The sequence below is a fragment of the Carassius carassius genome, chromosome 46, assembly GCF_963082965.1.
Source record: "Carassius carassius chromosome 46, fCarCar2.1, whole genome shotgun sequence".
Taxonomy (NCBI): domain Eukaryota; kingdom Metazoa; phylum Chordata; class Actinopteri; order Cypriniformes; family Cyprinidae; genus Carassius; species Carassius carassius.
Window position 1 is genome coordinate 9692744 of NC_081800.1, and position 15950 is coordinate 9708693.

The following is a 15950-nucleotide window of genomic DNA, read 5'->3' on the forward strand; positions in this document are numbered from 1 at the left end:
ACTAAATTGTCTTAAAAGCAACTTTTATTTTTTGTTTACCTTGAAATATCAGTTTTAAAATCTGATCAATCAAATTTTGACGGTACACTGATTTCCAATAAGACGTATGGCTTCCTTTCCACGCTCAAAAGTTTGTACGTTTTGTAAAATTCTGCAAAAAGGCTTTTATGGCATTGTGGCAGGACTGCAAATACACAAAACTGCATAAAGTTGCTTTAAGTGTGTTCACAGTATTTGTTTGCCAGTAGGAATTCAATACCATTTTAAGTGCTGTTTTAGACTCACAACTCTTTCTTTTCAACAGCTCAACTCCAGATGTGGACAGGCTTCTGCCAGTCTTTAACGCCACATGTGACAAGTGCAGAGACCCACGTTCTTTCATAGAAGTGCCGATTCTGCAAAATATCAACATGTTATTCAAACAGAGATGCCCAAGCACTTATAATCACTCTCTCTTCATATTAACTGTAAAACCAGTCACAATCTCATTAGGCTGTACGTGTGCAAAGAAACACCACTTTGGACAATTTCACTTTAGTTAAACTCATTAAAATGTCCCCTCTCTACTGCAATCTGTCTGCACAATTTCTTGCAAGCAAAATGCTTTAAATATTGTAACTGTGAAGTAATGAATGAGTGTGTGAACAATTTCTGAAATGTTTTTGTAAAAGTCAAATCAATCTTTTTAGTGATCAGAGTTTATATATACACGTTATACCTGTTATTATTATTTATTTTTCTTATGGAAGTGAATAAAGCTTAAACCAATCTGATTGTGTGTTTGTGTGATAAGTTAAACAGTACAAGTGTGTAGCAGCTCATTCAGATGACCCCAGTGTCACATTATAGTTATATATGAATATTAATTTGTCTGTTCAGACTCCTCAAACTTGACACGTATGGTTTGCATGTGCTTTCCTTGAGCCAGAGGTCGTAACATCTGTAAGAGAACCACAGCGAGAGAAAGAGAGGCAGTACAAACAGAGACCTTGGGATCTTAAAGTGGAAAGACTAGGCTGAAAGCCTGGCACAAGCTTAGGTTGGATTCTCGAGGACTCTTAGCTGCCTTGGGCTGAGTTTTCCAAAAACTTCGTAAGCCTAAGAAGTTTGTAAAAACGATCGCACGACTGATCTTAATATTACGGTCTGTTTCCCAAAAGCATCGTAACTTGAGTAGCACTTGAAAATCATTGTAGATCTACGGGTGCTTTGGAGTAATCGTAAAGTCCTAAGTGCATTGTAAGAATGGCGCAGTGGATAAGACACATGCCTTTGGTGTGAGAGACCCGGGTTCGAATCTGCTGTGAGACACCAATATGTCCCTGAGCAAGACACTTAACCCCTAGTTGCTCAAGAGGTGTGCGACCTCTGACATATATAGCAATTGTAAGTTGCTTTGGATAAAAGTGTCAGCTAAATGTAAGATGACAGATTTATGTGCTCACCTGCAGGACAATCGGCAGTTTACACCTTTAACTTGATTCAAGTGCAATGTGATTATAATATAAGTATTTGATTGTGCTTTATTGTACACTTTATGACTCGTTTTCTTTATTTTTGTATTAATTTATAAATGAAATAATTAAAAAGGCCAGAAAAAATAGAAATACACATTTAAATTAAATGACTGAAAAACAAAAATGAATAAAAGAAATGCTTCAAAGACTGGGAGAAAAAATATATATAAATGACTTGCTGAAGTGCACGAAAACCAGCTATGTATTGGACCCGGAAATAACGTCTCTCTCTCTCTTTCTCTCTCTCTCTCTATACTGTATATAAATAAATGTAAATCAATGTATGCATTTAGCAGGCACTTTATCCAAAGCCACTTACAGTGCATTCAGGCTAACATTTTTTTACCTAACATAATATATAAATATATAAAGTATATTATATATTATTATGTAAAGTATAATATATGTATATATATAATACACTATAATATAATATAATACTGTATTGTATTATAGTTATTATATCCAAGTTGTCTATCTGGAACGCAGCATTAGGTTAATATGGCAATAAAAAATTTTGTACTACAATGAAGAGTCATTTTAATAAGGTCAGATTTCAGCACTTGACAAATGGATAGCGACTCTTAAGTAGCTCTTAAAGCACAGCTACGTGCGATTGCTTTACGTGCATTGTTGGGAAATGCACATGAAACAATATCGAACGATCGCAAAATTACTAATAGAAAACGTTCTTAAGCGCTAAGACCAATCGTTATCGGGAAACCCGGCCCTGGAGTTTCTGCATCTCAAAAAACTTCTCTGATCTGATGATCAGTGATCTATAAAGGGTGACAATATCACAACCTCAGGACTTGAGTGAGCCAATGAGGAATGGTAGCTTTGGAGGGAAAGTTTGTGACCCTTTTTCATCAGGCATATGTCTTGCCTATTGGTCTTTGATTGGATGTTGATGAAGAAACTATTAAAGATTCTGGGAACACTTATACTTTCCATAGGTATCAACGTATAATATAAATGCACATTTAGACCATTTAAAAATGCAGCCGATCTTGATGTGTCATTGTTACCATGGTAACCAGGGGTCTGGTTTTCTCTGCCACATGTTTTGGATGTTTGGGAGGAGCATTGTCCACTATTTGTTAAATATAACAAATACTCATGTGTCCAATCCACGTCATTCATTACATATGTTAGGAAACTTGAAAGTGTACACGAAGTACACTTCAGAGGCATTTTACAGGTGCATTTCAATAAAGTAGAATGTCATGGAAAAGTTATTTCAGTAATTTAACTCAACTTGTGAAACTGGTGTATTAAATTCAGTGCACACTGTGTAAACTGAAGTAGTTTATGTCTTGGGTTCTTTTAACTGAGATTTTGGCTCACATTTAACAGAAACCCACCAATTCACTATCTCATCAAATTTTAATTTTAATTTGTAAAATTAGTTGGCCTTCTGGAAAGTATGTTAATTTACTGTACATCTACTCAATACTTGGTATGGGGCTCCTTTTGCTTTAATTACTGCCTCCATTCAGCGTGGCATGAGGTGATCAGTTTGTGGCACTGCTGAGGTGGTATGGAAGCCCAGGTTTCTTTGACAGTAGCCTTCAGCCTTCATCTGCATTGTTTGGTCTCTTGTTTCTCATTTTTCTCTATAGCCCACAGATTCCCCCATAAAGTCAAGCACACCAACACCATGGTCAATTAACCAACTTTTGGGTCTTTTGGCAGTTTGGGCAGGTGCCAAATCCTGCTGGAAAATTTTAATCAGCATCTTCAAAAAGCTGGTCAGCAGAAGGAAGCATGAAGTGCTCCAAAATTTCTTGGTAAATGGGTGCGGTGACTTAAGTTTTCTAAAAACACAATGGACCAACACCAGCAGATGACACTGCACCCCAAATCATCACAGACTGTGGAAACTTAACACTAGACTTCAAGCAACTTGGGCTAGGACCTTGGTTTCCAAATTAAATACAAAACTTGCTCTCATCTGAAAAGAGGACTTTGGACCACTGACCAACAGTCCATTTCTTCTTCTCCTTAGCCCAGGTAAGATGCCTCTGACAATGTCTGTGGTTCAGCAAATTCCTTGACATGTCTGTGTGCGGTGGCTGTTGATGCCAGCCTCAGTCCATTCCTTGTGAAGTTCTCTTAAATTCTTGAATCGATTTTGTGTGACACGCCTCATAAATCTGAGGTTCTCTCTGTTGGTTATGCATCTTTTTCTTCCACACTTTTTCCTTTCACTCAACTTTCTGTTAACATACTTGGATACAGCACTCTGTGAACAGCCAGCTTCTTTGGCAATGAATGTTTGTGGCTTACTCTCCTTGTAAAGGGTGTCAGTGATTGTCTTCTGGACCACTGTCAAATCAGCTTGATTGTGATTGTGTAGCCTAGTGAACCAAACTGAGAGACTGTTTTGAAGGCTCAGGCAACCTTTGCAGGTTTGTGTTGATTAGCTGACTGAGATTTCACTATATTCTAATTTTTTAGAAGATCGTGAATTGGTGGGTTTGTGTTAAATGTGAGCCAAAATCATCACAATTAAAAGAACCAAAGACTTAAACTACTTCAGTCTGTGTGCATTAAATTTATTTAATACACAAGTTTCACAATTTGAGTTGAATTACTGAAATAAATGAACTTTTCCACAACATTCTAATTTATTGAGATGCACCTATATTTCTATTATTATTATTTATTACAGTTTTTTAAACATTCTTTTCAAATTTTAAGTACGCTTTAAGATCACATTCAATAAATTTAAGCACAACTCTTTTCCACAAGGATAAACATTACTTCTAATATGAGGGATTCCCTTGTGTCCAGAGTGATGGTGATCCTCCTTGTGTTCAGGATTTCTCTGCCTGTATTTATCTTTGTGGTAAGGATATCCCACACAAAAGGAATCCCCACTATGGAACTATTGTTTCCAGAAAATAACTGTCATTGTACCAGTATCAACAAACAGTGTCTATTGTTTTGCATATGCAAACATAAAATGTTTATTTAGACAAATGAATAAAAACATACTGACTGAACAAAAAACAAACAAACAAACAACAAGAACAACAACAAAAACATAGTACAGTATTACTCTGAATTAATATAATTTATTCAAATAATTACTTAATGTGTAAGCTCCCCTGGAGGACACTTTGGTGAATGCCATCAACATGACTTGTGTCTAAAGCATGTGTGAAAATACTCTTAATTCATTGGACGACAGCAGCCTGTGATGTCATGGAGGCATGCCAGGAAGTATAAAAAAGGGGCACCTACAATAGACATCATTAGTTTTTTTGGTCTTCAGGAGCCGTTTGTTTGTTCAGCGCTTGTGAGATATGGCTAAGAGTTCATAATCAGCAGCCTTTAAGTGGTACATTCTTATATTTTCTATTTAATTAAACAACTTTGTAAGGTTATGTGCTATTAATTCATATTTTGCATCGTATTTCATGTCATTTAAATGTGTTTAATAAAGTGATTTAGCAGTGTGTATGTCTGTAGCTAGTTCAGGTTGAAGAAATTAAAATGGCCTCACTTAGTATATTGCAGACTCTCATCAGCCAAACATGAGTTACAAAATGTTTTTATGACTAAATCAAATTGTGTCTTTAAAGCAGCCTTTATGTTTTTACCTTGAAATATCAGTTTTAAAATCTGATCTGATTTGATTAATTCTGATGGTACAATGACTTGCACTAAGACAAATGGATTTCTTTCCACGCTCCATCCTAATGACTTTTTTTGTGGAGTTTGTAAGTTTTTTGAAATTCTGCGAAAAGGCTTTTAAGGCATTGTGGCAGGACTGCTTTAAAGCAGCAACATTAGCTGTGTCCCAAATGGTATTTGCTATATACTACCATAGTCACCAAAATACACAAAACTACATAAAGTTGCTTTAAGTGTGTTAACTGTATTTGTTTGCCAGTAGGAATTCAATACCATTTTAAGTGCTGTTTTAGACTCACAACTCTTTCTTTTCAACAGCTCAACTCCAGATGTGGACAGGCTTCTGCCAGTCTTTAACGCCACATGTGACAAGTGCAGAGACCCACGTTCTTTCATAGAGTAGTGCACAGAATAGTGCCGATTCTGCAAAATATCAACATGTTATTCAGACAGAGATGCCCGAGCACTTATAATCATAATCTCTTCATATTAACTGTAAAACCAGTTACGTGTGCAAAGAAACACCGCTTTGGACAATTACACTTTAGTTAAACTCATTAAAACGTCCACCTCTCATCTGCAATCTGTCTGCACAATTTATTGCAAGCAAAATCGTTTAAATATTGTAACTGTGAAGTAATGCATGAGTGTATGAACAATTTCTGAAATGTTCTTGTAAAAGTCAAATCAATCTTTGTAGTGATCGGGGTTTACATGTTATACCTGAGAAATGACAATGTAATTATTATTATTATTATTATATTACCTATTTATTCTTCATATAGAACTGAATAAAGCTTGTTCAAATAAACCAAACTGTGTGTGTATGTGTGTGTGATAAATAAAACAGTACATTTGTGTAGCAGCTCATTCAGATGACCCCAGTGTAACATTATAGTTATATATGAATATTAATTTGTCTGTTCAGACTCCTCAAACTTGGCACATTTGAGGGATTCCCTTGTGTCCAGAGTAAAGGAGGTAAGGATATCACACACAAAAGGAATCCCCATTATGCAATGAATGTTTCCAGGAATAATGTATATCATGGTCCAATATCTATATATTATCTATATATTTATATCTATCTTTAGATATAAAAAAATATAAAAACACTGACAACTTTGAGAGGGTGAGTGCATTTTGGCCTGAAAAAACATGAAGCAGCACCAGAGTTTTCAACAATGATAATAAGAAAGTTTCTTGAGCAACAAATCAGCATATCAGTATGATTGCTGAAGATCATGTGACACTGAAGACTGGAGTAATGATGCTGAAAATTGAAGCTTTGCATCACAGGAATAAATTACATTTTAAAATAGATTAAAATACAAAAGTTATGATAAAATGGAAGAATAATTCACAATATTAATGTTTCTCATTAAATAAATGCAGCCTTGGTGAGCATTGATTAGAAGACACTAATCATCCCATCTTCAAACTTTTGAACTGTAGTGTATGTGTGTTGAGTGGAAAGTGCGTGTCGGAGCATCACTCACATCAATCAGTTGCTTGACCTCTTGTTTCTTCAGGTTGCTGCTGATCTTGGCGGCGAGTAGGAGGCACGCGGTCGCCACCAGCTTCCTGCTCTGCTTGTTGAGACGCCCCTGTAGGACCAGCTTCTCGAAGTACACAAATGCCATGGCTATGGTGACCGGCTGCAGGGAAGACTCCTCTCCCACTGAACAGATTTCTCTCTTCAAACTGATGAAAAGATGGAAAAACAGAGATGTCGGCACGAACAACGAACAATCATATTCATGCACAAATGTAACTTAAGTACTTTAAAATGTATTCATTCAGTTATTTGCATTTATTCAGTGAGTTTTCATAAGGTTTTAAGCTGTCTTTGGAAAAAGTTTGGTTTAATCTGGTTATTGCATACATAATAACAATATGACCATATTCTGATTAACACAGACATATTCCTTTGCATGTAAACAGTTATATATAACAATATATATATATATATATATATAACATTTAAAATGTGAGTGTACCTTCTGATTTTGCTCAGTGTGAGTTTGATGTGGGGGAATTTTCCTTTAAAGGTTTCATTCATGTCCTTCTTCAGATCTGACGGTTTGACGTACTCTATTACCGTTGTCTGTAAGAGAACCACAGCGAGAGAAAGAGAGTGACAGTACAAACACAGAATTTATATTAGTAAGATAATCAGCTTATCCATGTTATGTTATCCATGTCTGTAGGTCAGACCACCCTGCTTCCAGCAGAGGCTTAATCACACAGATAGCCATTCATCCCCACATATGTGTCTGATGGGTAATTAATGTCCCGAAACAAGAAACAAGTGTGTGTATATATATATTAAGGCTGGTAAGCGATTACATCATGCGGTGATTAATTAATCTAATTAAACACACATCAAAATAATTTAAAGTCATTGTTGTGTGAAGTATCAAACAGAGATTACAAAAATTAATTTTTGGTTGGGTGAACTACTGTATAACTTCAATAATTTATTTTCTTAATTGAATTATTATTACTATGGAAAAATTAAATTATTTTTTTAATGAAATGATACTCTAAATAATAAACTAAAACTGCCAGTAGGTGGTGATAAATGTCTTAATGATTAAGCCATCGAGTCATTATTCATTCATTTGATTCTTTCAAATGGCTGATTCATTCAGGAGTGAAGTAAATGGTTCTTTATGAATGGTTCATTGAATCATTAGGCTTGTTCGACTTGAAGCAGGTCATCACCATCAGACCGATCAGTGTGTGACATCAAAGTACCGCAAGAGCTTTAGAGAGCTACGGTGAAGCATTGCTGCCACACACATATTATTTTTTCCACTCACTTATGTCGTAATAACGAGATGTTATTTCATTTTAATGTCATCTTTTCTCGTCAAAATGAGTTTGAGATGTTTTCTCTTTAAAATGACATCTTTTCTCGTAATAACGAGATGTTATATCGTTAAAACGACATCTTTTTCTCGTTATAATGACATATTATGTCATAAAAATGATATGTTTTCCCGTTAGGGTATATTAGCCTATGTGATTGATAAGTCCACGCTGATCGCCACAGTCTGACATAAAAGAGCATTTATTAGGATTAAAGGGTTAGTTCACTCAAATAGCAAAATTATGTCATTAATAACTTACCCTCATGTTGTTCCAAACCCGTGAGACCTCCGTTTATCTTTGGATCACAGTTTAAGATATTTTAGATTTAGTCCGAGAGCTTTCAGTCCCTCCATTGAAACTGTGTGTACGGTAACATTATACTGTCCATGTCCAGAAAGGTAAGAAGAACATCAGAGGGTCAGTTAGAATTTTTTGAAGCATCGAAAATACATTTTGGTCCAAAAATAGCAAAAACTACGACTTTATTCAGCGTTGTCTTCTCTTCCGTGTCTGTTGTGAGAAAGAGTTCAAAACAAAGCAGTTTGTGATATCCGGTTCGCAAACGAATCATTCGTGCAACCAGATCTTTTTGAACCAGTTCACCAAATCGAACTAAATTGTTTTAAACGGTTCGCATCTCCAGTACCCATTAATCCGCAAATTACTTAAGCTGTTAACTTTTTAATGTGGCTAACACTCCCTCTGAGTTAAAACAAACCAATATCCCGGAAAAATTCATTTACTCAAACAGTACACTGACTGAACTGCTGTGAAGAGAGAACTGAAGATGAACACCGAGCCGAGCCAGATAATGAACAACAGACTGACTCGTTCTCGAGTCAAGAACCGTTACTGTCAGACGCGTCCGATTCGAGAACCGAGGAGCTGATGATACTGCGCATGTGTGATTCAGCGTGAAGCAGACTGACACACAGAGCGTCTGAACTGAACTGATTCTTTTGGTGATTGATTCTGAACTGATTCTGTGCTAGTGTTATGAGCGCAGGTAAACCGAAGGCTTGAATCAAGGGCAATCATCGGCAATGACGCCATTACATCGACCACAAAAGAACCGGTGAACCGTTTTCTTCAACCGGTTTATTGAATCGAACTGTCCAAAAGAAGTACTGGTGATCCGAAAACCGATGCAACGAGTAAATCGTTAGTTCGTTATCTGGCTCAGCTCGGTGTTCATCTTATAAATTTTTCTCGTAAAATATTTTTTTCCCCTCCAGAACTGCACTGAGCAGGGCCGTAGCTGGGGTAAGCGGGGCCCCGGTGCAGGTTGTACCAATGGGCCCTGTTTAAAAGTGTTTAATTTGTATGTTCGTTCTGTGTATTTGTTTGTCTAATTTACTCAGTGTTTAAGTTTTTTTTTAAGTTTGTAAGTGTCCAGGTACAGAAACCAAATAATTAAATGTAAAATAGCACTGTAAAAATTAAATATATTGTCAAACAAAAATTTATTCAGACCCCTTCAACATTTCTCACATTATCAGTTTATTATTAGCTTAGAAAATGGTAATAAAATATTACAAGAACTCAGAGTTGTCAGAACAAATATCCTTTTGATAATGTCAGATAACTTTGATAGAAAGATATGTAATCGATTACAATCAAATAAACTTCAGACAATTGTCAATATTTTGTTGACCAATTACCAAGTAATGATTAATTTTGTTCAGTCTGTGGTGTGAAAAGGTTGCATTAGCAATTCTGGAGAAAAAAAAAAACACGTAAGCAAAACATGGTCAGGTCAAAGTGTCGGTATAAATTTAGATTTTTTAAAATAAATTTCACTACTAGTAAACTGTATGAATATTTTTTGGGTATAATATGTCACAGTTCGCTTTATGTCATGACATTTGCCCCATACTCGGAATTGGTGCTCTGCATTTAATCCATCCAAGTGCACACACACAGCAGTGAGAAGTGAACACACCGTGAACACACACCCAGAGCAGTGGGCAGCTATATATCCAGCACCCATGGGGGTAACTGGAGGTTCAGTGTCTTGCTCAAGGGCACTTCAGCCATGGGTATTGAGGGTGGAAGAGAGCGCTGTTCATTCACTCCCTCCCACCTACAACTCCTGCCAGCACTGAGACTCAAACCTGTGACCTTCTGGTAACTAGTTCAAGTCTCTAACCATTAGGCCACAGCTGCCCCTCTTATTTTGCTATAGTCACTTACATACATTAATTAACAATGTTCTGCACGTACTAGTAAAAAATAAAATAAAAAAAGATGATGAATTCAACCAGAATTCATCCAATATAATACACATACGATTTTTTTTCTCAATTGGAAGCCTGTCAATATCCACAGTACAGCTGGAAAAATGTCAGTTTACAATGAACAGATCACACATTTTCAGTTCATGGATTAACAGAAGAATAATGTTGCTTTACAAAGGGAACTCTACTTACCTGTATGTCCATGGAGACATTGATGGTTTACTGATACCATAATTTAAAATGAGGATTTTTAGATTTTTTGCAACACTTTGAAATTCAGCTGCGGTGCAGTTGCATGTGGACAGTCCTGTCATCAGCAACATCAACTGAAAATCAGACAATTCTAATGCAATGATTCTATAATAAATATTTATAACATTGTAATGAGGCTATAAATAAGTATATATATATACAGTACAGATCAAAAGTTTGGAAACACTTTCTCATTCAAAGAGTATATATGGAATTATATACATAACAAAAGAGTGTGAAACAGCTGAAGATATGTCATATTCTAGGTTCTTCAAAGTAGCCACCTTTTGCTTTGATTACTGCTTTGCACACTCTTGGCATTCTCTTGATGAGCTTCAAGAGGTAGTCACCTGAAATGGTCTTCCAACAGTCTTTAAGGAGTTCCCCGAGATATGCTTAGCACTTGTTGGCCCTTTTGCCTTTAGTCTGCGGTCCAGCTCACCCCTAAACTAGCTCGACTGGGTTCAGGTCCAGTGACTGTGGAGGCCAGGTCATCTGGCGCAACACCCCATTACTCTCCTTCTTGGTCAAATAGCCCTTGATGCCTTCAGTGTGACTCTACAATTTTCATAGTCATGAAAATAAAGAAAACTCTTTGAATGAGAAGGTGTGTCCAAACTTTTAGTATGTACTGTATATATATATATATATATATATATATATATAAAACAGTAAAGCTGTTTTCACAATAAGAAAATACATTAAAATAATATGGTAAGACACACAAATCTGCAATATCAAGCAGAGACATTTGAGAAAGTTTTTGTTCAGCTAAAACAGCTGGAAGCAGAGGAAACGTCTCAGTTACGTATGGTAACCCTCGTTCCCTGAAGGAGGGAACGGAGACGCCATGTCGGTGACCAACGCAAAATGGGATATCGCTTCGATAGACCAATCTACTTCGAGTGTAAACTAAACAAGCCAATGCACATTGGCATGCAATTATTGCAATTATTGTGAGTATAAGAAGGCAGCAGGTGCAATGCGTACCAGGTTTTTGCTGAGGAGCAGAGCCAGAGACCCAGCAGCTCAGCGGCAGTACAGCAACCATGGCGATGGGATGTGTCATCTCTGTTCCCTCCTTCAGGGAACGAGGGTTACCATATGTAACCGAGACGTTCCCTTTCAGTCGGTCACTCTCGAGGCCACGTCGGTGACCGACGCAAAATGGGATCCACCAAAGCGCCATGGGGTGCTGCCCCTTCCAGTGCCCTGTGCGAGCTGCCTGTACCCCTATTAGGTGTAGGCCGGGGCTCAGAACAAGTAGTTCCACCCACCATTGTCAAAGCACTAGCTCAGTGGGTGAGATTGGATAACACTGGGAAAACGTACCCATTCCGCTTGGAACAGGGATGCTGCAGAAGCCCCATCTCGGGGGCAAATACACATAAAGCATCTGTTTAGGAGTATATGGAGAAATTTGAGGTGATTAAAGCCCTCTTGGGAAGGCAGAAGTCTGCCGGGGAAACACGGGTTCTAAGGCTATACCGTGGACAATACACATACGAGTACCACTTAGGTCTCAATATGGAACCCCGCCTTCCATGGTTCTCACAGATTCATCATGAAGGCCTGGCACCGGACGTTCTGCCATGTCCAGCTGCCTAGAGTGATGGAGGATCTCAACAGGGTCTACAGTACGGACACTCTGGAGCAGTTTAAGGAAGACGACACTAACCGGGGCCTCTCAGTGCCACTACCCGTTTTTCGGTGAGAACACAGGAGGATACCGGCTCTACACAAAGGCTATAGTTAAACCTCCCAGGACGGGCCTCAGAATTACCTGGGAGTCAGCCAGCCCAAACTCTAGGCACGAATCGTCAACCGAAAATGCATGTATCTGAATGTGAACGGCACGAAGTGACCTCAGAACCTTCCGACTCCAAAGGAGGAGGTGGCAGGCGAGTTGTGGAGTTTGATCCATTTGCAGCTTTTTATTTGGGATAGTCAAATAGACGGGGTCAAACGACATCAAACTGAGCAATAGGGGCGATGCAGAGACAGAATCGGGAAATCAGGCAGAAAGTCGAGGCAGGCAGAGAACACTCAATAATGTGAAACAGTTCAGGGTCAAGAGAAGAAAACAAAACACGGGTAATAACGCACAGAACTGACAGCCGAGGCAAATCAAGACTTCGCAATAAGTGCGTGTGAGCAGCTTATATGAGTGTGGAAATGAGGTGCAGGTGTAAGTGTAATTAGTCCCAGGTATGAGGCCTTGTGGGAAATGCAGTTCATAGGAAAACTAATATTCGGGCGATGGATTCCCTCTGGTGGTGCAAGGGAGGTGGTACAGGAACCTGTAGCGTTCCTCAGGCGTGATGTGGGTCGTTCCTAGTTGCATTGGTTCCTGATTCAATGATTGCTTCATGAGACACGTGGACTGGAGCGTGTGTTGGGTGTCGTGAGAGGATCAAATTGTCAGTTCGGATGGTGAGATCAATGAATTCATTCAGATTCCTACCCTCGTCATGGCAAGCCAATTCGGACTGTAACTCCGGTCTTAATCCTTTTCAAAACAGCAGTTTTAGTTTGTCCTCGACCCAGGTGGTTTGGGCTGCAAGTGTGCGGAATGAGAGAGCATCCTCCGCAGCCGAGTTCCTTCCTTGAGTAAGGGTTAATAGCTGCTCTCCAGCATCTCCTCTCTCCATAGAATGTTCGAATACCTCACGGAACTGTTGAAGGAATGCCTGGAACGAGGGGAAAGCGGAACCATCCGTCCTCCAGACTGCTGTTGCCCACTCTAACGCCCTCCCGGTGAGCAGTGAACAAACGAATGCTATACGGCTGGATTCCATGGGGTATAATAGCGGCTGTTGATTGACGAAAAGAGAGCACTGTAACAGGAAACCCCTAGTTCAGTCAAACCGTTCTGGGAAGGCGAGGTGTGGGCTGACCAGGGAAGTCATCGACGGCAAAGGGTTACTTGGTGGTGGCGGTTGGGCAGCCATGGCACTGGTCGTCGAATGACGAATACCTTGCAATGCTTGAACTAGCTCCTCCGTTAGAGTGGTCAATCGGTTCAGCTGATGCTGTTGTGATGCCAGCTGAGATGCTTGGGCGGTCAATTCGTTGGAGAGTTGCGCGAAGGCCACTGGATCATTAAACGGTGATGTCTTCTGTTGCGAAGAACCAGACAGAGTTTGATCCATTTGCAGCTCTTTATTTGGGATAGTCAAACAGACGGGGTCAAACGACAGCAAACGACAGTGGGAAATGTATTCGGCTGATGGCTCCCGCTGGTGGTGCAAGGGAGGCGGTACACGAACCTCCTCTGTAACACCTATACTGTGTCCTCCATTAGTGTTGGAACAGTAAATACAAAATTGTTTTGTTTGCTGTAGAGTCAAGAAATCTGTAAATACAATTAAAAGATAAATATGAGACAAAACTACAGAATGTCACATTTTATTATTGGGTGATTCAACACAAAGATGTTTTCCAGCTAAGAAGATCAGCACTTTTAGAGTTTCATCTCCCTATCTGATGTGAGCAGAAGTATTGGAACAGAAGCAGGGAATGTTTCTTATAAGTTTTATCCATTGCTTCTACATTCTAAGTCTTGAATTCGACGATGACACACACAAACCAGGATGAAAACGAGGAAGCCGACTCTGAGAAAAGCAATTTGGATGCTAAGAGACAAGAGGAAGTCAATTAGAACTATAGAAAAAAAGGGCATGGAGAAATAAAGAGTTTGGAAACTACCGGCGACATCAGCAACCATCGACGACCTGGGGTGCGTTTCCCTATGTAAGTCGCAGATTAACCACCATAGTATGATGCATCGTTATGAAAACGAACTAGCTAGTCACGACTGTTTCCCAAAACCATGGTACCTGTGTTGCAGATCCATAGTTGGTTTGTACGTTGGTTTGAGCTGTCGTTCTTCTTCTTCTTTGATCTAATGGCTGACTGGAGCCATGAGCACATAATGCATTACAAATGCTGACAAAAATAAAATATGTGCAGAAATCACTCAAAAAATAAATGATGCTGGCTATGTATATGAAAAACCCCCAGAAGGAGTCAGGAATAAGTGGAGGGACTTCGCAAGTATGACAAAACGGAGGGCTGCGGCATGTAAGAGGGAAGCAAAAAAGACTGATGGGGTATCAATTCAGTTCCTCCTCTGCCTACAGAGGAAGAGAAAGTTTTGGCCATCCTGGGGCCTGTTGCAATGAAAAGTGAAAAAAAAAAAAAGTGAAAGTGAAGTGACATTCAGCCAAGTATGGTGACCCATACTCAGAATTTGTGCTCTGCGTTTAACCCATCCAAAGTGCACACACACAGAGCAGTGAACACACACACACACTGTGAGCACACACCCGGAGCAGTGGGCAGCCATTTATGCTGCGGCGCCCGGGGAGCAATTGGGGGTTCGATGCCTTGCTCTAGGGCACCTAAGTCATGTTATTGAAGGTGGAGAGAGAACTGTACATGCACTCCCCCCACCCACAATTCCTGCCGGCCCGGGACTCGAACCCACAACCTTTCGATTGGGAGTCCGACTCTCTAACCATTAGGCCACAACTTCCCAATCCTTCCAATGGAAGGATCCTTGGAGGTATAGATACGTGTGCATCAACCAGGCCTTTACCTTCAAAGTTTAGGCCTCAAACATCAGGCCCTTTCCACCCTGGGCCTCTAACATCAGGCCCTCTCCAGTCTGGCCCTTCAACATCAGGTCCCCTCCTGCCTGGGCCTTTAACATCAGGCTTCACATCTTCAGAGGGCAATAAGAAGAAACAACGCTTTAAATTCAACTGTTAGCTACACTGCAATATTATGCTGTTGGAAATTTATGGAGGTGGTGGGTGATGACCTGATGGATGGGTGATGGAAGCACACATGACTCTTTTGTGTGGGCCACTTCTCCAGTTTGCCAGGTGGCTGAAGAGGGTGCATGGCTCTGGTGATAGCTGGCTGCTGGGAGACAGTGGATATCTTCTTCACCCACACCTCCTGACACCTGTGCAGCATCCAGCCACCATTGCAGTTTAAACCATTTGTTTAATCTGACATAATTTCTGTTATATATTTGGTTTATTTGCCGATATACATTAAATGAACACTTAAAAACATTAAAAATTACTTTTGCAAACAGTGTATATACTGTGTGTGTGTGTGTGTGTATTTGTTTCTCTCTCTCTCTCTCTCTCTATCTATCTATCTATATATATATATATATATATATATATATATATATATATATATATATACCTACATTCACACACAAACACATTTGTAGAGAGAATTCTATATTCTAATTCTTTAAAAACAACAAAATCACTCACATATTTATATATTTTTTTCTTGTTTGGGTACATTCATTTACTATAAAAATACTGTGATTTGAGTATTAACATTTAATATAAGTGAAAACCTCTAACACACTGTTTTACCAATATTGTTATATGAGAAA

General features: G+C 39.0%; 1 protein-coding gene across 1 annotated transcript; it reads right to left on the bottom strand.

The window, feature by feature from the left end:
* Positions 1–305: 305 nt before the first annotated feature.
* Positions 306–7350, bottom strand: LOC132128996 (CDK5 and ABL1 enzyme substrate 2-like). Its single transcript, XM_059540407.1, has 3 exons — positions 7160–7350; positions 6659–6863; positions 306–395 (listed from the first exon to the last, which is right to left on the bottom strand). Exons 1-3 carry the CDS (start codon positions 7219–7221, stop codon positions 306–308), a joined length of 357 nt encoding a protein of 118 aa, XP_059396390.1. The 5' UTR covers positions 7222–7350.
* Positions 7351–15950: the final 8600 nt, after the last annotated feature.

Bases quoted from the DNA above. Each gene is read 5' to 3' on its own strand.
- LOC132128996 (XM_059540407.1), bottom strand. From the start codon at position 7,221: ATGAATGAAACCTTTAAAGGAAAATTCCCCCACATCAAACTCACACTG. The intron at 6,864-7,159 runs GTACACTCACAT...TCTTTTCATCAG, and splicing joins ACACTGAGCAAAATCAGAAG to TTTGAAGAGAGAAATCTGTT. The intron at 396-6,658 runs GTGAGTGATGCT...GATATTTTGCAG, and splicing joins AGGTCAAGCAACTGATTGAT to AATCGGCACTTCTATGAAAG.